Source organism: Oryza sativa, chromosome 4 (assembly GCF_034140825.1).
Source record: "Oryza sativa Japonica Group chromosome 4, ASM3414082v1".
NCBI lineage: Eukaryota > Viridiplantae > Streptophyta > Magnoliopsida > Poales > Poaceae > Oryza > Oryza sativa.
In genome coordinates, this window is record NC_089038.1 from 34,273,266 (window position 1) to 34,301,222 (window position 27,957).

Sequence of the window (27,957 nt, forward strand, 5' to 3'; positions counted from 1 at the left end):
GGTTATAGCATATGGAAACTGATCCTACAATAAAGAAAATAATTTACACTATAATATAAGAAACCAACTTTTCTGCTACTTGAAGTTTAGAAACTGAACTTGAGGTGATGTGTTTAGAAACTGAACTTGAAACCACGGTTCTTGTTTGATCCACCTGAACATCTCACGGTTATCCATAAGTACAAGGCAAATATGAGTAGATGGCTAATTCGCTATGGAGCAAAATAATACTGGAAGACTGGAGGTTACCTTCTGTTGTTTGTATGTAATGAAATATGTGACACAGAAGACCTCAAGAAAAGTTTCTATGTACGGATAAGGGCTATGGCTTATAAACATGTTCATGTTTTTTTTCCGGTTTGTAAATTGGTATTCTAACCTGGACCAGGAACCTACCATGAGTTTTAATATTAACATAATTGTTTTGCATTGGAATAATGAATGTTATGCAAACATTATGCAGTCTCCTGAAATGAATCATCCGATAATACCAAAGTAAATGAAGCAGCACCGCATTTATAGAGAAAAAAAATGTTTTCCCTAAGTAGTCCTACACTTCCAGTTGTAAGAAGGATTCAAACTTCAGAAAAATCACCCTTCCATTTGTATTCATGCTTTAAAATTGTAAAATTTTATCTTATATTCTTTTCTTTTTACCAATGCTTTCATACACTTCGGGGATAGACGGCGGAGATGAGACGAACATGGGTAGATGCATGGCAACCTACGGAGTGGCGGCAGTTAGGGTTGGGAGATGCCGCCGTGATGTGGTGGTGGCGGTGCGTGTGGCAGCGCCGGTTGGTAGTGGCCACGGAGGAGATCGGCGTGGTGTCACTGGTGTTGTCCTCGATGGTCGGTGGCGGCACGGAGATGTCGAGGGTAGGCTTCAGCGGCGCCGGTGTGGTCCCCCGAGGTGGATGTTGCCGGATGTTGTATCAATAATCCCTAATCCTATACAGCAAAATAAGAAAATCAGGAGGAAGATTACGGTGGTGCAATGTTTCATGAAGCTTATTGCACTTTGCTTAAAAATGAACCATCTTGGTACAGAATTAGTCAAAAGCTTACTGAAGTCATAAGTTCACCTTGACCAAATCTGTCAAGAATCCAGAAACAGTTGGATTGTCCTAACATATGCATGGAGATGGTGATTTCATTAATCAAGGAATGAATCTCTACTATACTGATAATTGATATAGATGGTGCATCATCTTAAATATTCTGTCACTGCCAGTGAAAATCGAATTTTAAGGTTTGATTTCTGAAATGTGTAAAATCTTAAATAACCAGATACTATATATTGTTCTTTGGAGATGTTTAGACATGTGCAGACAGTTATGCGTTGTTCATAGACATGGATACTTTAGTTATCATTATCTAAAAACATGAATTCTTTAGATACCAAAGCGATGCTTTCGGTTTTTTTCTTTTGATTGATTCTGGATTATATTAAGAACCGTATGATCAAATCAGCGGCGACTGATGGGGAGAGAGGAAATATATATAATACTGCATTGTGGATTAAAAAAAAGGGGAGGAAGGATGATTACTGTACCTTAATTTCGGCGAATCAGATCGAGGATGTGGTGACACTGTTCTGAAAGCAGAGATCGGTGGTTGCACGGAGACGGTCGACGAGCCGGAGATTGGGGGCGGCACGGAGGAGACCGGCGAGGCGGAGTTCCTGGTGGAGATCGGGGGCGGTGCGGAGGAGACCGGCGAGAAGGGCGATGAATGGCGGAGTGGCGAGTGGAGGAGACAACTGGCGGGGTGGGAGGGCGGGTACGGTGTGCGGCGCGCGACGGCGGAGTGGGCGATGCGGTCTGGACGGCGGGTGGGGGCGCGAGCGCCGGGAGATGACGGGGGCGGCGACGTGCATAGGCGCGATGGGCGAGAGAACTGGCGGAGGAGATGGATTTCGCGATCAGAAGGAAAGTGCGACTATTTCCGAGGCGCAGGGGTGTGGGAAGGCGGATGCTATTCTAGACGTCAGATCTCTTAGGGATAATCTGAACCGTTAAGTGATAAATAAAAGAATAAGTGAAAGTATTTCTTGAACTATACCCTAATAACTTACTAATAGCACAATCTCACAATGATTCCTTTTAAAAAAATGCGATAAGAAAAGGACACCCCTCCGCACCTCGTCGTTCTCCATCCCCAACCCCGAGTGCAGACGAAACCAGCCTGACCGATTTCCCAAAAAAAAAAAACAAAAAGGAAATCAGCCTGAACGCCGGCGGCGCTCCCGCCGCGCTCGAGCTCTGCTCCTCCGATGGTGACCAGATGGAGCGAGAAGGGCCCCGGCCTCAAGATCCTGTGGATCTGGACCCTGGGAACCGCTGGAAGTAAGCAATCCCGCCATATTCCTCAACTCTCGTCTCTCCAATCGCACATAGTACCACAGACTGCACTCTGATCTGATGAATTTTCGTCCGCAGTTATGATTACCAATGTCGTCCGGACGCGCGTCAATGATATGCAGAAGATCCTCCAGGAGGAAGACGAAGCAGCAGCAGCCGCCGCCCCCATGGCCTCCGGCGAGCGTGTCCTGAAAGACGATGAGTAGAACAGGTATTTTTCTCCCCCATTGGTCGATTGAACTGTGTTGTGTATCATTCCTGCACCGTTAAGTTCAGTATTCAAGAATCATGTTATAGGATTTGCTTTTCTCGTGCGGTGATTGTGAAGCTCAACTGTGAATCTGGGTTCATTCGGCTCCTAATTCGCAGCTGAAACCGAAAAAATACTGACATAATTGATTTTAAGAAGTTTTGCTTATGCTAATACGGGAAGAGTTCTGTCAGGTCAGAGCTCCGATTCTGGACAATTACATAAACCCTGATTCCTATATGGTAAAATAATGGCATTCATTTTGGTAGGCACTATCTAGTTCTGTTTCAGCAGTATACTGCTATAAAGTCTAAACAGAATGAGGCATTATCCAGTTTTGTTTCAGCTGTTGTACTGGACTACTGGTAAAACTGCAATGTGGACCGATGAAATTTCTACATATTTCTCTCCCTCTATGGCTGAATCTTCATTGACTTTTTTGTGAAACACCAACCATTGGTCACATATTATGGCTTGTCGTTGGGAATTACCAGGGGCGTAGCCAGCTAGGTGGCACCGTGGTCCACGGACCACCTAAAAAATTAAAATTATAGTATATGTGCTAGTTAATATAATAAAAATTGTATAGTGGACCACCCTTTTAATTGACATATTATATATAGATGGACCACTTTTACTTTAAATCCTAGCTACGCCACTGGGAATTACACCAGGGCAATCTATCTCCAGAGCATTTATCCATGCTGCTCCATTTCATTAGGCTGTATAAATGGCCTTTCAAAGTGCACTCTGGAATCACCTCAAACATGAAGAGCCCTTTTTTCTACTCTTGAAGCCTGAGCACCAATTTAACGAGGATATTTTTTCTGCTGCGGACAACTGTTGATAGTAGATAGGGAGTGGGGTTTAATTGGATGGTTGTAAGCATGGGCGTGCCTCCAAAATCATGGCTAAATTATCTTACATCACCATGTAAATTTAAGAAAAAAAATAAACAACTCACTAGTTAAGCACTATTTTAGCCCTACTCTTCAATAATTTCTAGCTCCGCCACTAGTTGTAAGTAATACCTTTTTTTGTTAAGATTGCGTGAAGAGTAGCATGTGAAATTGTGAATGGGCAAACATTTTGAGAGCTTTCAGAGTGTTTATGTTTATGCTGTCTGGTCCACTGATCCTCTTCGTTTTATTCTTTATCTACTCCCACGTAGACATGTAGTTCATCCAACTCCCATCCCCTGCCCACCAGGTGCTAACTCGATTGGTGCATTTTCAAGTTATTAGTTATACAACATGTAACTGGTAAGTCTGCTACATATAGTGTAGGTAATTCTGGCAACAATCACTTTGTTGTTGCAAAACAATGTACACTACCTGCTTTAACATGACAGTTATCAGAGTGTTTTACTTTGAAACTGCACATATGGCAAGGGCAGCCAACATGCTGCTCAACAGTCCACGTTCGATTCTCCCCGAACGTGCTCACCTTTTTTCTTTCATTGACACTAAGCTCCTCCTTAGTGCCCATGTTTTTTTAATGTGTTTTACTTTTATACAGCCGCAGATGTCATAGGCCCATCTTTTCGATTTTTTTTTGTTTGGGTCTGTGTGTGTATAACTTTGATTCATACAGCCAAAAAGTGTTACTTGCTGTAAGTTGTAGCTTGCATCAGCTTAGGTTTGAGCTGTGTAAGGCAAATATATTTTACCTTTATGATAAGTATGTTGTCAGGTGTACCTTTTGTCTAGTGTCACTTTGGCCAGATAAGACTTAAAAGAGATTTTGGGGCTTCAAAACTTGGGGTTGATCTAGTGGAATTATTTTATCTTTTAAATCTTTTTAATTTTTAATTTTAAAATAAATCCTTTCAAAAATTATTTCCAGAATCTGAACCTTTTAGCCAAACCAGCCGCCTGGCGTGGCAGTTATTTGGCCACGCCGGTCTAGCTAGGCAACGTTATTTGGTTACACTGGCTGCAGGTGGTGTGTCAGTGATGTTTTTCTACACCAAGCGTGCTGGCGTGACCAAAAGATTTAGATTCTGGAAATAAGTTTTGAAAGGGTTCATTTTTAAAATTAAAAAGTTCAAAAAATAAAATTAAGAAATTGATCTAGTGTTAGTTTCTGGATGGAATAGTATATTAGTATGGGCAGTAAATTTTTGTGCATCTTCAGCAGCTTAACTGAAACTCTTTTTTTTTCTCTTCTTATTTTGCAGAACGTCTCTACTTATCAAAATTCCCTGAACCCCGCTGTTGTGCCAAGCTGAGTTAGGTATTGTTTATCTGGTTCGTCTTAGTGGATTTTACTGGTAAAACAGCTACTTGCTTGAGCGGAAGTATGGAATTACTTGATTCAAAATACTGGGTCGTCTACCATCTCATTTAGAACTTTTTAGATCTTCATACAGTGAATTTTCTGTTGGCTAGAAAGAAGGTGATCGAACATCTTCAGGCATAGCTATAACTGAGAATCCTGAGGGTGCAGCAATGAGAACATGCAGTGTTCCTCAAACATCCAGCTGGTAAAATAACCTACTGCTGCTTCTGTGTCGATTACTCCCTCCGTCCCATAAAAAATCAACCTCGTACCGGATGTGACACATCCTAGGACTACGAATCTGGACATATCTCTATCCAGATTCATTATACTAGAATATGTCACATCCGGTACTAGATTTGTTTTTTTTGGGACGGAGGGAGTACTTCTTTGCAATATCCTAGGAGTGGTACCCCTCCGTTCAAAAAAAAAAAGACAAACCTTGGGTTTTCGTGTCCAACGGTTGACTGTCTGTCTTATATGAATTTTTTTTATAACTAATATTTTTATTGTTGTTAGATGATAAAACATGATTAATACTTTATGCGTGACTTGTCTTTTTAATTTTTTTAATATTTTTTTTCAAATAAGATGTATGGTCAAACGTTGTATACGGAAACTCGGGATTTGTCTTTTTTTTTTTTTTGGGACGGAGGGAGTAACTGGCAAGTATAGGCGGCAATGGCAGCTATATGACATATCGACAGGTCGAGCATTCAGACACTCCTAGGAACACGATGAAATGAGAAATACTACAGTACTAGTTTTGAAGAGAATTTGGGAGAGGCTATCGCGTTGCAAGAAGGGCATGCGTGTCCTGTGATTGCCGTGTACATGAACTAGTAGCTTCGAAGCCTTCGATCAGCATCTTTTCCTAGCTCGCTCGTTCGCGCTGGCAGCGTGCCGCTGCAGCATTGCCTCTTGGCTCTTTGAGCGGTCGAAGCGATGGGCATGCGGGATGTAGGATGGGCCGCTTCGTGGTTCTGACAGGGACGCGCAACGGCGGGCAAATCCGGCGTGCGAATGGCAGGGATACGCGCGGACCGACGTTCGCCACCTTTACCCGCGACCAAACGTTAGTTCAAGCCTTTTTTTTTCCTCTCGATTTCAAAAGGCCAGTTCATTTTTCTAAGGGAAATTTTAAAAACCACCCCATAAATCACTTGAAATTTGGTATTATACCTCATAGGTCATTTTGTTGTAAATACTAATCCCCTATTTAATTTTACTGCAAAACCCATCCCAGCCAAGACGTCGTTTTACGGAATCAACATGTTTCATAAATTATGAGCTATTGATGTGGTCTTTACCAAAATTAAGTATTTCTAGAGTATAGTCTGGACACCTTTTTTTTTTTGGAAAAATCCACGGATAGAAATGGTCGTACTGAGTTTCGCTATATCCGTAAAAAAGAGTTCAACACAAACACTAGTTTAGCATATGGTAGCTCTACATCAATGATAACAGACTGATTTCGTTAAGCATGTGTATACTGAGCTTTTTTACAATAAACTAGTTAGGAGATGATCATTTGCAACAAAGTAACTTTTCGGTTAGGTTTTACAGTTTTTCTAAATGAAACGTGATTTGGACTTTCGACTTATTTTGATTGCGGCACCACCATCCACCGAAAAGCATCCGTCGCACGACTTGTGGCAGGCTGCCATTTAAATAGGATTCGATTCGCAACTCGTGAAGTTGAGTAATACTCCCTCCTTCCCTAAATGATTGACGCCGTTGACTTTTTTAAATATGTTTGACCGTTCGTCTTATTCAAAAACTTTTGTAAAATGTGTAAAACTATATGTATACATAAAAGTATATTTAACAATAAATCAAATGAGAGGAAAAGAATTAACAATTATTTAAATTTTTTAAATAAGACGAACGATCAAATATTTTTAAAAAAGTCAACGACGTCAAACATTTTGGGATGGAGGTAGTACTTAATATGTCACATAAAAAACGAGTATAGGATAGGAGGTGACACACTAGTACTACGGTTTTTTTTATGGGACGGAGTCAGGAGGAATATATCGAGTGCTACGGTACAGGAGCATACTTCCATGCTCCCAAACGTATCCTGTGCGTTGGGTTTTAAATCAAGGGCTCAAAGTGAGTAGGTAGTCGATACTCTCTCGTCAATGGAGATGGGCAGCCTCAGCCGCCGGACGCCGCCGCCCGAGATAAACCGACCAAAATAGGAGTAGAAGAAGAACAGCAAAAAAGGAAAAAAAATGTTGCAGGTGGAGGAGGCGCTGGCGGCCGTGCTGTCCGCGGCGGCGGCGAGCGCGGCGGCGCGCGCCGCCGAGGCCGTGCCGCTGCACGACGCGCTCGGGCTCGTCCTCGCGGAGGACGTCCGCGCGCCCGACCCCCTCCCTCCCTTCCGCGCCTCCATCAAGGTCAACACCTTCCTCCCCCTCTCTTCTGCTCCCCCTCCTTGCCGCCGCGCCTGAGGGTGCTTGGGTTGAAACCCTCTGCAGGATGGGTACGCCGTCGTGGCCTCCGACGGGCCCGGGGAGTACCCGGTGATTACGGAGTCGAGGGCCGGCGACGACGCCCTCGGCGTGGTCGTCACCCCCGGCACGGTGGCGTATGTCACGACCGGAGGTGAGGTGGCTCGCTCTGTTCCTTCCGATGATGCGGCGGTGATCGGTTACTGACCGTGGTTTCTCGGGCAGGGCCGATTCCGGATGGTGCTGACGCCGTCGTGCAAGTGGAGGACACGGAGCAGCTCGCCGGCGCGCCGGATGGGTCGAAGAGGGTTAGGATATTGGTGCGGCCAACTCAGGGGCAGGATATACGCAATGTGGTATTGCTAATAGGTTTCGTTGCTTTGCTTAATGCTTATCCTTACTTGCTTTATTCCCTCCTACTTGCGTTTGTGCGACGATTTGATTGAAACAAAAAAGCTACTATCCATGCTCTGCTCTTCTGCTATGTCAATTGCATCTTAATTCAGTTTAAATTGTTGATGTATTTGAGTGGATTTACTTGTTTATGTCCTTCAGTGGAAGCAACATTCTTGTTTGTTATTATTGCGCTATTAGCTGTGTACTGTAGTTCTCAATTACTATGTACTTCTATAGTTCATGCAGAGCATTTGGTACAGTATTACTTCATCTGGTAACTGATGAGTTAGTTATTTGAATAAATAATCCATAGGGATGTGACATACAAAAGGATTCGGTAGTGCTGAAGTCTAGTGAGCACATAGGTCCTGCAGAAATTGGGTTACTTGCAACCGTGGGAGTGACTACTGTCAAGGTGAATAAGTCTTTCAGTTACCCTGTCACTGAGTGCAGAAGAGAATCTCGCACAACTGATCATTTTGAGTATGAATCTGCAGGTATATCGTCGACCAACCATTGCTGTATTTTCTACAGGGGATGAATTAGTGGAGCCAGCCACAGCATCTCTCAGTCGTGGTCAGGTTATTCCCACTATTTCACAATGTTTGCATCCCTCACCTTTATCTGCATTTCATATTCACCGAAATGTGTACTTGCTTTGCAGATTCGTGATTCCAACCGGGCTATGTTAATTGCTGCTGCTATTCAGCACAAGTGCAAGGTAGTTGACTTGGGTATTGCAAAAGACACTGAGGAAAGTCTTAAGGAGCATATGGATGCAGCTCTAAGTTCTGATGCTGATATCATTCTTACTTCTGGTGGTGTTTCCATGGGCGATAGGGATCTTGTCAAACCTTGTTTGGCAAGCATGGGGAAAATTCACTTTGAAAAGGTATCTTGGAAATTCCTCCAAAATTAGGCGTGCACCATGCAGTTGTATGGAAGTACAAACCAGGAGTTATGATATGCTTTTCTTGTTTCCAGCTGGATAACCAATTAAAACAGTTATTGATGGAAAATTCTTTTAGTCTTTGGCACTAATATATTTGTACAATTCCAGTAATTCTAACAGTTTGCTGTGTTTGCATGTACAGATTCGGATGAAACCAGGGAAACCATTAACATTTGCTGAGATCGTAACAGAAGATTCATCAAAACCATCTAAAAAGGTTCTTGCATTTGGGTTGCCTGGAAACCCAGTGAGTTGTGTTGTTTGCTTCAATCTCTTTGTTGTTCCTGCAATACGTTCACTCTCTGGCTGGTCAAATCCTCATCTACCAAGGTAGTTATTGTCATGCATAAGTGGTTAGCATTGTTATTAAGTTCTTTATTCCCATTATATATCATTGAGCATATTGTCTTCACTGACATGACTTTCTACAGAGTGCACGCACGTCTACTGCATCCTTTAAGAGGAGACCCACATCGTCAAGAGTTCCATCGTGCAGTGATCAGATGGGTGCCTGATGATGGATCTGGTAGACCTGGGTAAGAGCTATATTTTAATATGATGCCTTATATTTGGCAATACTGTAGGTGATACCGGCTGATGAAATTGGTCTTGGCAGATATGTTGCTGAAAGCACGGGCCAACAAGCTAGTAGCCGCCTCCTAAGTATGAAATCTGCGAATGCTTTACTGGAAGTACCATTAGTGGGGCAGATGTTGGAGGCTGGAACATCTATGCAAGCTATACTTATTTCTGATATGACCAGTTCACCTTTTGACAAGCTACCCACTGCTTCAAATCCGTTGCCATCTCATTTATTTCCTTCTGCAAAAAGTGTTTCCACAGATTTGTCTCAGGTTCCAGCCTCACAGAATACTGAAGTTAAAGTAGCAATTCTGACAGTGAGCGACACTGTTTCATTGGGTGCAGGCCCTGACAGGAGGTATTTCATTAAGCGCCTTTTTCCTCGTGATTGTTGCTGAAAAGCTGCTGTACTTTTGCTTGTGATTGGGTTCCAGATTGAATCAGAAAAGATAATGAACCAATATAAAGTCTTACCTTTTGAAGTGCACGCATCCTGATACACCTCTTTGTGTTGAGTTGCAAAGGGGTCACACCATGATGCAAAACTAAAGAGTCGAATTACTGTTTTTTCTTCACATAAGATGGTGATGCATCTCAGTAAGGGCTCCACATTTCACAAGGCTGTTATTTTTTCCATCGGAACAGTGGATCAACCAAAAGCTTTAATTCCTTATGCTGTCAGCTTAGCATTTTTATAAAACACATGTGACTACTTTTTCATGAATACTTAAATCACTGTTGTTTCTTCTCTGTAATACAATATCATCTGTAGTGGGCCAAGGGCAATATCTGTAGTGAATTCTTCATCAGAGAAATTGGGTGGAGCGACTGTTGTTGCTACTGCTGTTGTTCCAGACGATGTGGAAAAAATCAAGAACATTTTGGTGAAGTGGAGTGACATTGATCGTGTCAGCCTCATCTTGACACTAGGTGAAAATGTTTTCATTCTTTAAGTTAGCAAATTGCACAATCCTTATTTTTACAGTGAGATGAGCATCAACTTACTTTTTATAATGGATATGCAGGTGGTACTGGTTTCACACCTAGAGATGTCACACCAGAGGCAACAAAATCTGTCATAGAGAAAGAAGCACCTGGCCTCACATATGTCATGCTTCAGGAAAGTTTGAAGGTGATGACTGACATTTTTCTATATCCCCTTGTTCTTTGGTTTAACATGGAAATCCATTATCATCAACTTTTTCTAGAGATAAGAGATAACAACTAACCATGCATATGACACTAGGGCTAAACTTTAGTGGCATTTCATTTCAATAGATTTTAGTACCCTAACTTTCCTTTAATCTGAGCTATTGAACTTATCTGTGGTACAGGTGACACCATTCGCAATGCTATCTAGAGCCACTGCGGGGATCAGAGGATCAACACTTGTACACACCATAGCTCAAACTTGGCAATTTCTCACCTCACTCTGAAACGTTCACATGTTTATCAAACCTGTTGATATATCTTTTCAGATCATCAACATGCCCGGGAACCCGAACGCCGTTGCGGAGTGCATGGAGGCGCTTCTTCCAGCACTGAAACACGCCCTGAAGCAGATAAAGGGTGATAAGAGGGAGAAGCACCCGCGCCATGTCCCTCACGCTGAAGCTGCGCCTGTGGACCAGTGGGATCGGAGTTTCCGAGCCGCGTCGTCCGGCAGGGGATGCTCGTGCGAGCCATGATCGGGGCCGATGAGAATTTGGTCCTCGCGGGCTATCGGCGTTCACTTCGTCAGCTTGTCAGTTCCTTCGTTAGCCCAGCCGCGTTCAGCTCGGAGCTAAGCAGTGACGATTTTGGTTCTGCTCACTGTTTTGTTTTCACTTCACCCGAACCTTACGAACACCAGTGTGACAAATAAAGTGGTTACAGTATATTTGATCTTGTAACTTCGGCCCGTTTAGTTACCAAAAACTTTTTGCAAAAGCATTACATTGAATTTTTGAACACAAGCATTAAATATAGATAAAAAGAAAAATTAATTGCAGATAAAAAGAAAAATTAATTGCACAGTTAGCATATAAATCGCGAGACGAATCTTTTGAGTCTAATTAGTCCATGACTAGCTATAAGTGCTATAGTAACCCAAATGTGTTAATGATAGCTTAATTAGGCTTAAAAGATTCGTCTCGCGGTTTCAAGGTGAGTTATGAAATTAGTTTTTTCATTCGTGTCTGAAAACCTTTACGATATCAGGTCAAACGTCCGATATAACATATTTTCATTTCACCAACTAAACAGGCCCTTCAAACTTTTGTATACACGGCACCTGATTTTACAGCGTCATAGGGTGGGTTCTATTGTGGCGAGTTACTTAAATTTTTTTAGTACAGTTCAGCTGCCTACCACGCTCGAATCATAATGAAGAACAACAATGGAGTAGCGGTAAGCAAGATGGATAGGCGAGCCAAATAGAATAATACGAACAATCTGCGTTTCAAGAAAAAAACATAACAGTAATCTTCAAAACTACAAAAATAATCGCAAGCCAGTACACACCTACTGGGCGTTGGCGTTGCCAATTTTCCACAATCAAGATGGAATACATGAAATCGAAAGGTGGTACATGTCATATTTGCGTGGGTCGCTAGGCCTACAAAATAATTAAGTACATTGCTCTCTGCTAGGCTGCTAGCACAGAAGATTTAATATCCTCTGTATGGGCAAACCTCCAGCTTATCTACACTGGTGATCCGCGGGCATCTTGCTACCGTGGGAATGCGTTGTTCAATGAATCAGTAGAAGATGCAGCGATATGCCACACATCGCCTCACAAGGATGTCGAGGCATCTTGAAATCAAAAGTATCTTCTATCTTCTTTTGACTGGAGTTCTGGATCTGGAACGCTTCTTCCTGAAATGATTAGACACAGATTTAAAGACACCACCAATATAACACAAAGTAACACAGTTACTACACAAGTGGCATAGGGCAGACAGGGTTCCAGATTTATAGGAGTTCACGCATTTGCTTCAGTGTCTAGGATTGGAGGCAGGCCAGCATATCAGCTCTGTCCCAATAAAACCTGAATTGGTGGCCTCTCTGTTTTCAGTGGTTTTTTAACATTAGTAATATTACTAGGGTTGTTTGCTTTGGACGAATGGATGCTGAATTGGGCATCTGCCGATCCTAACTGCGAACTTTGATGTCTAGTTTGGTTTGACTTTGGGCAATGTAGTGGGTTGATACACCAATATTTTTATCACTCAAAGCACAAGCGTAGTACAAAATAAAGTGACAGTTGTTCCACCAAAATCATCGAATGATCCATGAAGAACCAACCTGTCCTATTCCTAAAACCAAGCAGCCCATAAGTGTTATGCATGACAAATATATTCTAGTTCTAGGAAAAATTTTGTACCAAGGGTCTTCAATTTCTCAAGCTGAGATGGAAGTCCATGCAATAACAACTTATGTAAATTTGAATTTAAAACACAAAGGTTTCATGTAAACCCAGAACACATTTTTTAATCGGGTACATGTTCTTAAGACACCTAAAGGTTGACTTCTATTTTCTCAAACTCGTTAATATATTTTTCTGCATCTAATCAAATTCCTATAATCAGCTACAGTAAGATCGACCATATTACTGAAGCTGAGAACTCCTGAAAAATTCATGTGGAAATACCACCTGGAGTAACATAATGATAAAGGAAGAACTGATTAATCTCTTACCTTTCCGCAGATGAATAAGGCGAATGCCTGCGGTGAGAATGCTTGCTATGTGGAGACCGCGAAACTCGTCTAGAGATGAAACATAACTAAATGGGTAAGTGAAAGGATAAGAGATATATGAACCTGATGTTTCTTCACTCAGAAGATACCTGCACACTCATATCAAATTCACAAGGCATAGAATAAAAGCATTCCTATACAAGACTTACCATAGCAGATATGCGAAAGCAGTGTCCTTGAGGCACTGCCTCAAAGAACATGAATCCAGACAGATAGTACAAAATAGTTCAACCAATACATCCCCTCCCCCCCACCCCAACACACACACAAAAACAAAAATCTCTTATCCTCGCATGGGGAGAAAGGATGGAAATCATAGAAAAACCATGGCATGACTAGCCGTATTCATGATTTAAAAAACATCAAATGCTAAGCAATTTGTGGCTTCCAGATAACCAGAACAGAGTAAGTATGTCAGCCACATTATTGATGCCAAACATAAAAACAACTTTTAGGATTAACTAATGATGCCAGCCATAAAACAATACCATCTACAAACATGTTGAAGCTAACTGCTAATTCGCACATTTTTAACAGCATTAATCTACATTATAAATATGCTGTAAACATATAGTTACCTGTTCCTAGATTTTGGGGGTGAGGGGGACATGCTGCTTTTACATGAATGAAGTTTTCTGTAACAGAAAAAAAAAGTAATGGACAAATTACCACGCAGGGATAACAATTAATACAATACACATTATGAGAATTTAAGAATGGCATATACCTCCTTTTCGAATTATCAGAAGGCTCATCACTTGAGACACTCTCTCGATGTGAAGAACTCTCCTTCTTGGTCCGACTTCTCGCACTTGGTGATCTTGACCTTCTACTGCTATGACTACTTGAGCCCTTTGTAGTTTGCCTCGACCTATCCTCCTTTTCATGTTTCCCTTTCTCTCTTCTATCTGCAGAATCCCTGCTTTTCTCTCTTACGTCCTTTTGATAATCTTTTCTCTCTCCTTTTGCATCATCCTGCTTAGAGTTTCCTCTGGAACGGGGTTCCCTTGTATCAGCTCCATGTCTCACACTCCTGTCAGATCCTTTTTCCTCCTTGAAGCTACCCTTTTTATCAATATTTCCATACATGCTAGATTTATCATCATCATTATATCTTTTGGAAGAAGATTCGGATTCTTTTCTTCGAACAGCCTTTGGCTCCTTTACAAAATCTTCCTCATTGCTGCTCTTCCCTAAATGCCCTTGACTGCTCTCCATATTGCTAAAATTTTCAACATTATTGCCTGAAGGTGGAACTTTTCCATTTTGGGAATATCCATGTGCCTTCTCATCCAGGGTAGGAGCCACATCCTTCGGCTGACTTGATATTTTGGCATCTGAAGGAAATTCCCTACTATGTGTGTCATGAACACGTAGCTCTTGTTTAAGTTCTGCACTTGAGTTCCTATGAGACATTTCATCATTAAATTTACGATCTTCGCCTAATGAAGCATTTTGGACCACAGAATTTCTTTCATTATGATTTCCATGCTGTTCACCATCAGTGGCTTTTTCACCTATTGATTATTTACTCGAGTTAATATATTTAAATGGACAAGTAATGCTCTGCAGGTATTTATTTTAAGAACTTACCTTCTCCTGGACGAGCTGCGCCAGCTTTAGTTTCAGACGATAAGTTTGAAACTGGAACCTTATCCTCATTATCACCCTCATCGTCCTCATCATCTGAATCATAACTAGCAAGGCCAAGAAGAGCGCCTTTAGGGGAACTTAACCCAGTACCATCAGAATGATCAGCTGAGCTAACATTAGTTGGCTTAGCAGGGACAACAACTTTAGCTGAGACCTTTGGTTTTGATTCTCCCAGACCAGGCCCCTTCACACTAGAAACTCTAGTGGGCTCATTTGCTACAATGTAGAAGAAATTATCAGAAATGCAGAATGTCTATTTAAATTTACAATTTAGCACATCACTCACGTTCAGCTGATGGATCATCTTCATTCAATACTTTTGTCGCGATCTCATCAAAAAGATCATCAGTAACCTGGAAAGTGACAAGAGGATCAAAAACTAAAGAAATGACAGGACCTTGTCAGACCTAGCAAAGTAACTTCCAGTTCCATGTTAAAAACAAGACCTTTAAGAGAACTTCAGTTAATACACGCTTAATTTCCTGGTTCATTGCTGCCATCCGGGCTGCTTCAATTTCGTCCTGCAAATAATTTTAGTCCAGTAAAATTATTACAAATAAAGGCGGCTATACTAGACTATAAAATAGATAAAAGAAAATAGAAGGGGATAAAACCAGCACATTGTTCAAATACGTTGTCTAATTATCCACCTAAAAAAGAACTAAAGGTAGCTTTCCTTTAAAATGGAGTTGCTGTAAGTGCAAATAGCTTCTCAGTAGCTAGCATATGGCCCCAACATTTCTATATGCTCCAAAAGGCCATGAATCTTTTTTTTTTAACAAATTAGTGAATTATCTTGTGACCAAAATGAAGTCATATAAGTAGTTTTTAGTAATAGAATAGCAAACTGCACCTCATCTTCTTCATCATCATCAGTAGATTTAGCTGAATCTACGCTTCTGCTGTCAGCCTGATCAGAACTTTTAAGTGTTTTTTCAGCATCTTCAGATCCCTTGGAGTGGAACTCTGTTGAGTGTTGCACCGAAGCACTCACTGATGTAGATTTCTTCTTCAAAAGTTCTTCGCGAAGCCAGTTAGGCACTGGAGGCTGGCCATAATAGAGCGCGGGAATCAGTCAAAGTACTTAGGCACATGAGCAGACACACGCAGGAATCTCAAAAATAAGGGTGGAAGAAAAAAGGAAGAGAAGAACAAAACTTACTTTCTTTGATCTTTCTGTGACATTAAAAGGAGTGTTTGCATCCACAGGGAATGCTTCTGTCACATTACCAACTCCAAATGCTGCAGGTGGAATATAGCTTGAACCAGAAACTGCTCCAAAGAGTGGTGCAGCATGAACTGAAGGGTCCATCTGTAAGGTAAAAGTTAATTATCATATCTATGGTGCAGAGGAATCATATGGAGTAATAAAATAATAGAATTGAACCTGTGCTGCTTGTGGTGGTACTGAAGCTTGAGGAAAAAGTACTGTAGTAGATGGAATCCATGATTGCGCTGGTGCTGAATGTGCATCATGATCAGATGCTGCTATTGGAGCTGCTGGAATATTAGAATTGAAATTTGCTGTTCTGTGCACTGCCATATCAGGAGCTTTCCTACTATTAAATTCTAAAGGTTGATCACTGGGATCAACTGCAATCTTGGAAGACTGCCCATCATGCCCAAAATGAGGTTGTTCCAGTGAGGGAGCAATATGCATACTGGAAGGCGCTTGTGGAAATCCGTCTTGCATTGCTGAGGCAGTTGGAGGTAGCTGAGTCTGCGAGCTTGGATATTGAATCATAGCATTCCCAACACCTGTTATTACATTGCATAGTCAGCATTAAGCCTGGATAAAAAATGCAGGTTACCCCATCCAAACACTGAGTTATATACATTGAGCACAGCCAGCCAGTAATTAGCTTTTCTAAAATGTGATTTCCATCTAATTTCCAGGACTGGCAGCAAGAGAAATGAAGATTTTCAGTGCTTCAAAGTAAAAAGGGCTCAACCAAACATTCAATTACATTCATGATATATCAGAGGTAATTATTGAATCCATGATAAAATGGCATAGTCACTGAGAAAGTGATTCTGAGTAGATATCTGCGTATTCCTCCTTTTGAAGGTGGTGAAACCCACCAAGCAATCGCCTCAAATATAGGAAGAGTGGAGCATACACAAACAATAACGCTAGCTCAAATGTTTTTAGAAGGTAACGTGTGTCATATGCTCTTTTTTCTTAAATAAATAGCTCTGTAGACTTGCAAGTCTTTCCATATTTGAATCTGAAGGTATTACCAGGAGGGACCAGCCTTAATATGATTCAGGCTACACAGTAAGTTATATTGCCAAGCAAGCATACCTGGAGTAGAAGGATAATTATAAGATACCTCCTGCTCATAGGCGGATGGAAATGAACCAAAGTTCTTTGCTGGTGGCGCCAATGGACCTCCATCTGCAATATTATCTTCAGCTCCACTCTGGAACTGACATATCCATATATAACATATATTGAGCAATAGTAATAAGATATGGTACCTGGCAGATAGTTTGTTTCCCTGTGCTGTCCTGTCATTTGAAATGGCAACTGGTCATTACTTGACTGAGGGATTGGCGGGCGTAAAGGTTCTGCGGGCAGACCAGCTGGTTGCTGATACTGATCCTGGTAACCGTAATTATGAACTTCTGGCCTATTTGCGGATATGGCATGCTGTTGAATATGATGGTTTTCTGTAACAGATTTAGCAGCAGCCCATGCCTTCGCCTTTGTAGCCCAATCTTCCTCATTTCCATGCCCTTCCAGATGGGGAGAAAAAACAAATTGAAAAGGTCAATCCTGAACCATCATCAGTAACTACATTCTTACTGTAAGGGATTTGTCTGCTCCAAGAAAGCTTAGTACTATCTTATTATCAATTAGTACCATCTTATTATCAAACATATGTAAGAATTCTTTTGAAGCACAGACCATAAATACATCTAATAAGCCTATGCATTTGGTGAATCAGAAAAGGAATTATTTATAAGCAAAAGTTCAGAAAAAAGGGATAATGGGAAACATGTGCATCATACACGCTAGTTCTCATGTAAATTTACTAATACATACTGGGAATGGGCAGAAAATAGCTCCAGATGGCATAGTGGATACTTGTTTGATCACCGCTAGCGATGAGCCGATGACTACTTTAGTAAAAACTTAAAGGCAACTTACACTCCCCAAAATTCTTGAAACGCATGTACATTCAATAAACATTTGTCCCTATGCATAGTGTTATGAGCTTAAACATTGAAAGATGCATGCTGCATCATAATGATCAACCAGTGCTGTGCATCAGTAACAACACAAGTTTCATTAACATCCGGTTGTCAAGCATACTGGACCAATAAAATTAGATCCAAATGAACATAAAGCTTAGATCTAATGACAAACCTGCGTATCCATGACTTTGAGCCCACGAATGATTGGCCCAGCCCTAGGAAATAAGCAATGTCAACTAACAAAACATTATTTGAATTCAACAAAAGAACAGATAAGAAAACAGGGTCATGGGAAACATTATGTCATTTAGATTGGATGTTGAAGCCAACTGAATGTAACCTCACCAAGAGCACCTAACCAAAGCTCATGAAGGAGTGGCATCATATCTAAAGGGAACCAAATTGTTCCAAGGCACTAAGGATTTGCCACAAAGAATATGTACCAAAATGAAGTAAAGAAAATACAACAAGTGCAGGAGGTTTATTGAATGCATTCTAAAAGATGATTTAGACCTTCACCCTAGATGATCTATCCATATGAAAGTCTCCATTGTGAATAAGTGAGAACTGTACAAGGACAACACTATTCACACAATCATCCCTCAGTGACTCATCAGACCAGTTTCACACAGTCACAAAACCACCCTAGAGTTATAGTCACCTCACCCTAATCAAACACCGTATCACACCCTTCCCAGAAACCCTACAGCCAACAGCGATCCTGAACTACAAACCCTAACAGAAAATTTACTATAGTCTCCAACGGCGACTCCAAAACGAAACAGGATAGCCCCCGACATACCTGGCCCGGAGGCGGCGGCGGGTAGCTGGGCGGCGGTGGCTGGGCAGCGGCGTGGTGAGGAGGCCAGGGATTCCCCGCCGCAGGAGGCGGCGGCTGCATCGGCATCGGAGGGAGGGAGGGATGGTACCCATACGGCGGCGGCTGCTGCGGCAGCGGCGGCGGAGGGTGGGGTGGTCCCCACTGGTGGTGCTGGGGAGGGAAAGGGTGGTTGGCGTGGGGAGGGTACGGCGGTGGGGACGGCCCGGGGTACCAGTGCGGGCTCGCGTGGGAGGGAGGTGGAGGCTGCGGCTGCGGCGGCGGCGGCGGCGGGGGGGCGTCGCCGGAGACGGCGAAGCGGCGGTGGTGGGGGTAGGCGTCCATGGAGGCGGAGGGACGGGAGGGGAGGCGGAGGAGAGTCAAGAGAGACACGGACACGCGCAGCGGAGCTCGGCGAGGGGCTTTTACCCGGCTCGGTTTGGTCGGCCTTCTGTCTGAGCTCTGGGCTCCCGTGTCTATGGGCCGCCTGCACGTCCACGTTATCATGTTATGGACCCAGTTTCACACGGAAGGCCCAAGCCAGAACACATAAAGTAACTTATCTTCTTGGGAGTAGCAATATTTATGACATCATATTTTTCACTAGAAAATAGTCAAAATATTTTCACTCCATAATTGCATTCATGTACATTGTAATTACCCTGTATTTATCTTGTAACTTTTATATAGCTACAGTGTAACTACAATATATAACTACAACGTAACTATAATGTACTCCCTCAGTCCCATAAAAAACGAATCAGGACCGGATGTGACATATTCTAGTACGATAAACCTGAACATATGTATGTCTAGATTCGTAGTACTAGGATGTGTCACATTCGGTCCTAGGTTGGTTTTTTGGGATGGGGGGAGTAACTATTGTGTGATTAAATACTTTTTTAAGGACACAGGGGGGGAGGGGGGAGTAACTATTGTGTGATTAGATACTAGTAATTCTCATATTCACCTTCCAATGTTTTCTTTCTCCTCTCCGACTTCTCTGTCCCTGGATGACGTGACATGAGTTTGTTGAGCAATGAAAAATTAAGGAGATAGATTACCTGTCCATATTACTACGATATGTCACATTCAGTACTAGATTGATTCTTTATGAGACGGAAGAAGTAGACAGCAGCCTGGCAGTGACATGTATGAATAAGTTGGACCCGTGTAAAAGAAGCACGAATCTCAACCCACATCACAGAACAAAAAATGGCTGTTTTTGACGGGAAAAATATGTTGACACAATGATTGCGAATCCTTTTTTTTTCTAGCTCTATAAATTGGTCTCTCCAAATAACTCCAACACGTCACTGTCTTTTATAATCTCTCACATACAACTTAATTTGGTAGAGAACACTCTCCATGAAGTTTATTTTCTCTTCTAACCTCCACCTTTATCTAGTTTTCAATAATTTCTCGTTGTACTGATCAACTTCTCACAGCATGTGGGGCTCCGGCGTGGTGAGCAAAGTTGCCCCTATGTCTTTTCTTATTAGGCTTGAGATTTTATACACCACTTCTATAGTAGCATGTGTTTGCCGCCATGGTTTTACCACCGTACCACTATGGAATTAAAGAGTACAAAAGCATAAGGTGAAAGGAGACCGAAATACACACACCTTTTGTGGCAAGGGATAACTTCAATCACCAAATGGAGGCCTATGGAGCGCAAGAAGTTGCTGAAAGCTAATAGAGGTGGGAAGTTGGAAGAAACTAATAAACTTGTAAGGAGTGTTCTCTATCAATTAAGTTGTAGGTGGGAGATTGGAAAGATCAGTTACTTATAGGGGTGTATTTGGGGTGAATAGCTAATTAAGCCCCTCAAGTTTCACCGAAGGCTCAATTTGGTCATTCACGTTTCATTTTGTTCATATAGCTCATCTAAATATTTGTTTTGGCTTGACATCATCCTTGGGCCCACTTAATATGCCATATGGCTATTTTTAAGTCAATATTTCTATTAGAAAATGTCCCTTTTGCCCTTAATTTATATACAACTATATACTAGAAGGGAGAAACCAAGATGAATAAACAACATTGCAGATATACTTCCCATTATTTCAACATGTGCACATAAAACATAAGCAATTACTATCGTATACACTTGCTAGTACTTAATTTATTTTCGTTTTACATAATTTACTATATATTATCAATAAAAAAATCAAGCATACAATTTTTCTCTTATATATGTGAATGATGGGGGTATAAGTGTCATTTATCAAGAGAGTTGTTGGTTCGAGGATATTTGAACTAAAATGAAAACTTGAAGGACTAATATGGATAGATTGAAATATCAAGGACTAAACTGAGCCTTAGATGAAACTTGGAGGACCACTTTGGCTATTCACCCATGTATTTGGATTTCCCCCACTAAAAAAAAATCTTCCAGTCTTCTACTAGTAGAGTAGATAAAAAATAATAATGGAACTGTCAAGCAATTAAACAGAACTATAGGTTCTAAACATCATGAAACTGTATGCATTACAGGAGAACATTGAAGCTTTTCTACCGTCAAGTCCAGGATAGGTTCAATGTTTAAAGTTTCACAAATCACAACACACAAACAGGCAATAAATAAGGAGTTTGCACAAAAGCCAGAAGTATCTCCCACGGTCACACTACTCACTAGACTATTTCTACAGGTGAACTGCCAAGTGCACTCTCTAGCTAGCCAACTTGGCACGTTAGGAAGCAGGGAAGCAGATACATCACATGTCTTCACATTGCAGGCAAACTCGGCTGGTTTCCATCTAAGATTAGCAGTGATTCCCCAAGTAGCTTTTGTGCCTCCTCTCTCCTCCTGCGAAACAATAGCAAGAAAGGTATAAATCTCAGGAAAGTGATTCACGTGCTTTGTGCCAATAGGGATCCAAATCAGTGATACATAGGATGAAAACTGGAGTGGTTTTCAATGAGGAATGTAAGTTGCACAATTCGCAAATAATATAAGGGTTGGAGGTCAAAATTGATCTGAGCCTAAAAGTCGGCATTTGTTCTAAAACAGCATGCATGATCATTGAAGTTCAACAGCCATTCTTAGTTAGCAGCCCTATTCAAGGTTTCAAGCTAAAGATACTTACTGCTTTATATCTTCAATTGCTTGTTTCCGACGCTGAATTTGGTTCTCAAGCATGTGAATCAGAGTGGCTCTGGCCTACAAAGTATTTTGAAAAGGGAAATCATTTTGGCGAATATAGAGACAATCATTCATACTGTGGGATAAAAACTGAGTCTCTTACTTGGTGAGGTCGTAAGGAATTAAGAAGGTGGTGCAAGTTCTTGAAAATGAGTGAAATATCCTCTACCCTACGAGCATACTGTGATGGTCTTTCCACTAAAATATCTGCTAGCTCCAAAATATGGAGCTGAAGCTCTCTGTTCAGGGTCCTTAGCTCCTTTTTGAAATCTGCAGATAATCAGTTATTCAAAAAGCCAGCTCGTTAAATCAAAGAATACAAAAGTTGTTTAGTGCTGAAAGTAACAACACAAACCATTTGTTCAGTATGGCCAGAAGTGTAGGAAGCTTACCATAGAAGCCCGAATAATTTTAACAAGTCACAATGTAACTATTGAACTAAATATGCAGTCAGGAGTTGCACATACCGATATCTGGGCTCTTCGGATAAAGCTGACGAACACCTTGATCCTCTAAGCTTGGGAGCACCACATCTGTCTAGAGAGCATATAGGCAAAGGCATAGTCAGTTTAACACATGTAACAACATAATATAAAGAAGAGTACAATAAGCAACATACTGTGTAGGTAGCACCGAAGAGTTGATATGGTCCATCAACTGGCGGTGGAGGTTCAGGTGCAGATGAAGGATCCTTTTCGTAATCCTTGTATAGTCGGTAATATGGAGGAGGTGGAGGATATGCTGATGATGTGGCCATGCCAGGTACGGAACCAACTCAACTTCCAAGCTGTCACATCACAGAATCTGAGAATCACAACTTTTGATGTGGCCTATGTTTCCTTAAGCTCAATAAACTGAATCTAATTTGAAACTATTGTTTACATGTAAAATGGAAACCAAATCATCTTCACGCTAGAAAACCAGTCCCCTTTCATTCAGATTTATACTTTGTTTTAAGAATCTGTGGTCAAATCTTCTGGGTAGGTATTGCAGTTGCAGTTCTTGCAACATAATACAAACATTACATTTAAGAGATTATAATTTGACTCACTGAATCATCAAAAAGCAAAACTAATCAGTTACTCCCATTACTACCAATTTACAGATGCAAATTGCAAACCAAAACAAATGCAAGGACAACTCGCACCGATTTGACTGATTACCACGTGATCACTTACCACGATATAAAACCCAGACAAGTCGACTAGTACAGTCGCACCAATTCAATGTTGAACACGCCCACGAGACCATTACCCACACTTCACAACCCCCACGCCTACCCACAGGACATCAATCCCATAGATGAAAGGACCATAGAGATGATGCCAAGGAAGAAGGAAGCAGAGGGAGTGGAACAGGGGGAAGAAGCGGAGCGGATTTCGCGCCCGACCACCCTGGGCAGCTGCCCAGGGTAAATGGCTCATTCGCTTGCAGCAGTGAATGCATTGCACTGCTCTGCGTGCGTCCGACGGTTGAGCAGCAAACGTTGGCGCAATGGCGCGGGCAGCAGGTGTCTAGCAGAGTAGCAGGGCGTGCAGCAACACAAGTACACAACAGGCACATGGTACATGACTCTATGCTTAGACTATCTTATTTGGGCGCTTGGCTACTTAATTAGCAGGCAGATGCAAAGGCATACCAGCAGGAGCAAAATACTTGGACAAACTGAACTGGATTTTTCACCTGTGCTAACACTTTGCTCAAATTTCATACTGAGAAGTTGATATGAAAGGGACCATGGCGAATCTTGTGTGAGTGGTCTTTGCAAGCACTTGTTAAGTTGTGTTCATCGGTAGACTTGCCCAGGCTCAGAAAAATTTCTGGCCCCGCCAAGCAAGCGCCTACCGGCCTGATTGAGATGGCTATCGTGTTAAAGATATCGCGGCAATAATACGAACTAAATTTCAACAAACCGGCGAGAGATCTGGGCATTGATTCAACCAATCGAGATGCAAATTGGGGAAATTTAGGGTGCAGAATGAACCAGAGTTAGAGGTGAGAATCTATACCCGGAATGGGAAAAACATGAACAGTTGTTTGGACGAAGCACAGATGGGGATGCCAACCTCGAGGAAGGGCGCGAGAGCCTCCGGCGAGCGGCGGCGGCGGTGGCGGTGGCGGAGACGGAGACGGAGACGAGCGACCGAACCGACCCGAAGCCGAAGGCGAACCAGGGTTGGGTTGGTGGTCATGGGCCAAAAAGCCCAACTCGATCCAGTGAGCTTCATCTGGACCGTCCACTTGAGATCGAACGGTTTACGAGGCTTCAATCCGAGTTCTTTTCCGTTTCCGTCCCTCTATTAAATCCTTTTTTCGAAGAGGCGCACCCCTACCTTCCGCCTCCGCAAGAAAGAAAGAAAAAGAGGGGAAGCAAAGCGCAGAGGCGGCCGTCGCAGCAGCAACACAAGTCAGGGGAGGAGAGAGAGGCCGCGCCGCCGCAGATCTGTGGCCGCGTTAGGGTTTCTTCGCCGGAATCGAGCGAGGAAGTAGGAGGGAGAGGAGGAGGAGGAGGAGGGCGACGAGTAGGAGGCGGCGGCGGCGGAGATGGACGTGGTGAAGGCGGCGCAGCTCTCGGGGCGGACGCTGGAGAAGGTGGTGGTGCACCCGCTGGTGCTGCTCAGCATCGTCGACCACTACAACCGCGTCGCCCGCGACACCCGCAAGCGCGTCGTCGGCGTGCTCCTCGGCACCTCCTCCCGCGGTTCCGTCGATGTCACCAACTCCTACGCCGGTAAACCTTCCCCCAGTACTAGGGTTTGCGTGTCTCGGATCAGCCCCCTTCTGTTTCCAAGGGATCTGCGCTGCTAGTTCGCCTTAGGGTTCGCGCAACTGGTGGCGGTTGTGGGTATAGTTAGATCTATTGGCGTGAATTGCGTTGAACCTGCACAATTAGATCTGTGGAGTTCTATTCCAGTGACGATTTACTGTATTTATAGCATGCTATGGCACTTGGTTTTGCAGTGCCGTTTGAAGAGGATGACAAGGATCCGAGGATCTGGTTCCTCGATCATAATTACCACGAATCGATGTTTTCCATGTTCAAGAGGATCAACGGTATGCAGTTTGCAAGTCTTCCATTTGTTTGACCTGCCCTGTGTAACTGATTGTGTTGTACTGACGAGCTGTTCTTCGTGTAGCCAAGGAGCATGTTGTTGGCTGGTACAGCACCGGTCCAAAACTCAGGGAGAACGACTTGGATATACACGCACTATTCAATAAGTATGTGATGTACCGAAGCTTTATATCCTGTATTGTTCATGAAGTTATATTCTTGACTAGATATGTTGTTTTGGTGCAAGTAATCTTTATTAAATTGTCTGGCACCCAAGTTATAAAGCACTGTAGACTTTTCAGCTTGCTAGTATAACAGAAGGAACTGTTTTATATATAACCTAGATTCAATTGCTGTTTGACTTCCTACTGTTAACATGAGAGCAAGTCGAATGTTGTCTGTGCATAAAACTGTGGCCCTACTGCACTGGACTGTAAGCTCCTCAGAAGTGCATAGCTAGTCCCGCATCATAGATAACACCTTTTATCTTTCCCCCCTTTTTTTCTTTCTTGCTGGAACCTTATCTGCTACCCTGGCCGATGGAAATTTCCTGATCAGTTTTGGTTACGAACATAATGAACTGATATGAACAGCTTGGTGCTAACTAAAGCATCATCCTAACTAAAAGCAGTTTTGTAGTTAATTTGTTCCCTCAAATTAATTTATGTGTTTGGAAAGTCATTCGCACATATTGGTGGCATGGGAGTTTAATAGGTGATGTTAGTATACCTGAAACATTACCTTCTGTATCTTTTTATTAAGTGTGCTTGTAATTTTTGTTAATGAAAGTGGAAGTAGTTTCCCCCCTTCAAAGTATTTTTTTTCCTTTTTGTTTTTGTCCCTGGATGCTTGTGCCATATTTATTTTGGTGCTTACCCTTCATAGTAGCTAACTTAGTTCTTGTGCTTCTCAATTGTAGCTATGTTCCTAACCCTGTCCTGGTGATTATTGATGTTCAACCCAAGGAGTTAGGAATACCCACCAAAGCATACTATGCTGTGGAGGAGGTTAAAGAGGTTAGCATGTGATCTAAGAAGCTGGAGGTTTATTGTGCTTGTCCATTGTCTTGTTCTGTTTCATTAATGTACATGTTGTCTTTTACAGAATGCTACTCAAAAAAGTCAAAAGGTGTTTGTTCATGTTCCTTCAGAAATAGCTGCCCACGAGGTTGAGGAAATCGGTATGTCTGTCTCATCTGTTTTTACTAGGAAAAAGGGATGCTTTATGTATTTTGCAAGTTACAGATAATAGTTAGCTTGTTTGAGCGGTAAATATATTAAGTTGTTGATGCTAGTGAGGTTTCTTCACCAAGAGGAAAGAATATTTTTGTGGTGAAGTCTTTTTCCTTCAGAAAGGATTGTTGACTGATGTATGTTCATCCTACTTATAGGAGTTGAGCATCTTCTGAGGGATGTCAAGGACACAACAATAAGCACGCTTGCGACAGAGGTAATATTTCACAAGAATATGCATTTTCAGCCTACAAGTTGCTTTATTATGCCCTAATATATCCTTTATCATTGTTGTCATTAAAGGTAACCAGCAAGCTTGCAGCCTTGAAAGGACTGGACGCAAGGCTCAGGGAGATCCGTGGGTACTTAGATCTTGTAATTGAAGGGAAGCTCCCACTGAATCATGAGATTTTGTACCACTTGCAGGTTCGCCTTCTACTCATTGCTTTCTGTATGGTATTCTTAGGAGTTACATATACCTCCAATTCTCTTGCATTTGCTATATTATTGAGGTCAGCACTTGAAAGCTATCTCATGCTACCGCCGTTTGGTTTTATGGAATATTTGTGCCTTTGAGATATACACCTCCATTATTGTGGTTGTTCGGAATTCAGTATCACTAAATATCACTCCCAAATCAAATAAAAAAAGTGCTTAAAAGTTGCTTACAAAGTGGAATATGCTGCCACTGGTAATTCCCTGTGATGCTACTGGTAGTTTTCACAATACATTGGACGCGAGATATAAGGGATCTTTTGGATGGCCAAATTTGTTTTATGTATGTTTTTTATGATTTGTTGGTTTTTTGTCTAATATTTTTACTCAGCTTGTCACTACCTTAATAAGAAAACTGTGACACAACATGTCTAAAAAAACTAATGAAGGTCATGACAGTTTACTACATGTAACTTGCCAAACAAAATTTAAATATAATTCAAAGTTCTGTTGCTGAAACAATTTTACTGATGCAGTTAATAACCTGTTTATTTTTTAAAAAAATCACAGGATGTGTTTAATCTGCTCCCCAATCTCAATGTAAACGAGCTTATTAAAGCCTTTGCAGGTAATAACACATGTTCTCACCAATTTACTATAATTGAGCTGAACCTGTCGTCTGGGTTTCTTATCTTAAAATGGTTCGATGCTAATGTTCTTTCCTGCAGTTAAAACAAACGATATGATGTTGGTCATATACTTGTCTTCTCTTATCCGGAGTGTCATCGCACTCCATAACTTGATCAATAACAAGGTAAATTGTTTCTGTCTTATCTATTGAATATAGAAGATGCGGGAGTTAGGAGATACTTGTCATTTATTGTAAGACTTCCTTTTATTTGATTCCAGATGCTAAACAAGGAGCATGAGAAAGCCGAGGATTCGAAGCCAACCGCCATACCTAGTGCTGCTGGGAGCTGAATGTGCTTTATTTGCCTTAGATTTTGGACCCAGTGGAAGCCAAAAGAATTGTGACATGTTAGCATGATGGCGTTTGAACCAATTGTCTTTGACCTTGGTTTTACACTTTCGATGTTTATTTCATGTACGATAAGGTCAACGGCAAACTTTACATTCTGTGAGCTTAGGTCATACTACCTCTTGAGCTTTCATCTTGATCTTATATACAATGTTTCATGGGGTGCATCATGTTTTGTGATGCGGATTGTCGTACGATTAACTTCTAGTAAATGTTTACTTGACGCAAAACCATTAGTTTGTTCGGCTTGTGGCAACATTGTAATTGATACCTAACAAGTTGCTAGGACAGGTTTTCTTGGCGAGGCTTATCGTATGTGTTCTCTAGTTGGCGGCTGTCAATGGAGCGCTGATGGGTGCACACAGG

At 42.0% G+C, this 27,957-nt stretch overlaps 5 protein-coding genes across 8 annotated transcripts; 3 read left to right on the forward strand and 2 right to left on the reverse strand.

The window, feature by feature from the left end:
- Positions 1-2,156: 2,156 nt before the first annotated feature.
- On the forward strand, positions 2,157-5,088 carry LOC107280786 (uncharacterized). The gene is made up of 3 exons (XM_026024777.2): positions 2,157-2,348; positions 2,442-2,574; positions 4,793-5,088. Exons 1-2 carry the CDS (start codon positions 2,276-2,278, stop codon positions 2,567-2,569), a joined length of 201 nt encoding a protein of 66 aa, XP_025880562.1. The 5' UTR covers positions 2,157-2,275; the 3' UTR covers positions 2,570-2,574; positions 4,793-5,088.
- A 1,934-nt stretch (positions 5,089-7,022) lies between these two features.
- Positions 7,023-11,171, forward strand: LOC9272561 (molybdopterin biosynthesis protein CNX1). Its single transcript, XM_015780801.3, has 13 exons — positions 7,023-7,295; positions 7,377-7,503; positions 7,575-7,705; positions 8,059-8,160; positions 8,243-8,326; positions 8,410-8,637; positions 8,840-9,027; positions 9,129-9,233; positions 9,314-9,637; positions 10,052-10,209; positions 10,305-10,411; positions 10,614-10,670; positions 10,758-11,171. Exons 1-13 carry the CDS (start codon positions 7,131-7,133, stop codon positions 10,965-10,967), a joined length of 1,986 nt encoding a protein of 661 aa, XP_015636287.1. The 5' UTR covers positions 7,023-7,130; the 3' UTR covers positions 10,968-11,171.
- Positions 11,172-11,662: 491 nt separating this feature from the next.
- Positions 11,663-19,085, reverse strand: LOC4337289 (uncharacterized). The gene is made up of 14 exons (XM_015780728.3): positions 18,674-19,085; positions 18,044-18,086; positions 17,152-17,409; positions 16,976-17,068; positions 16,058-16,428; positions 15,833-15,982; positions 15,524-15,718; positions 15,117-15,191; positions 14,957-15,023; positions 14,611-14,886; positions 13,745-14,534; positions 13,596-13,652; positions 12,958-13,026; positions 11,663-12,135 (listed from the first exon to the last, which is right to left on the reverse strand). The coding sequence occupies exons 1-14, from the start codon at positions 19,031-19,033 to the stop codon at positions 12,093-12,095; spliced, it is 2,847 nt and encodes a 948-aa protein (XP_015636214.1). The 5' UTR covers positions 19,034-19,085; the 3' UTR covers positions 11,663-12,092.
- Positions 19,086-21,135: 2,050 nt separating this feature from the next.
- On the reverse strand, positions 21,136-24,005 carry LOC4337290 (mediator of RNA polymerase II transcription subunit 7a). Of its 4 annotated transcripts, none has more exons than XM_015778531.3 (6): positions 23,900-24,005; positions 22,453-22,620; positions 22,301-22,370; positions 21,937-22,103; positions 21,778-21,851; positions 21,136-21,497 (listed from the first exon to the last, which is right to left on the reverse strand). In XM_015778531.3, exons 2-6 carry the CDS (start codon positions 22,588-22,590, stop codon positions 21,416-21,418), a joined length of 531 nt encoding a protein of 176 aa, XP_015634017.1. In that variant the 5' UTR covers positions 22,591-22,620; positions 23,900-24,005; the 3' UTR covers positions 21,136-21,415. The 4 variants fall into 4 exon arrangements, with proteins under 4 accessions (XP_015634017.1, XP_025880619.1, XP_015634018.1 ...); XM_026024834.2 differs by having other exon boundaries at positions 22,453-22,637; XM_015778532.3 differs by having other exon boundaries at positions 23,843-24,005.
- Positions 24,006-24,218: 213 nt separating this feature from the next.
- Positions 24,219-27,821, forward strand: LOC4337291 (26S proteasome non-ATPase regulatory subunit 7 homolog A). Its single transcript, XM_015781703.3, has 10 exons — positions 24,219-24,564; positions 24,795-24,887; positions 24,971-25,052; positions 25,805-25,901; positions 25,990-26,065; positions 26,276-26,334; positions 26,421-26,543; positions 27,123-27,180; positions 27,281-27,366; positions 27,462-27,821. The coding sequence occupies exons 1-10, from the start codon at positions 24,378-24,380 to the stop codon at positions 27,531-27,533; spliced, it is 933 nt and encodes a 310-aa protein (XP_015637189.2). The 5' UTR covers positions 24,219-24,377; the 3' UTR covers positions 27,534-27,821.
- Positions 27,822-27,957: the final 136 nt, after the last annotated feature.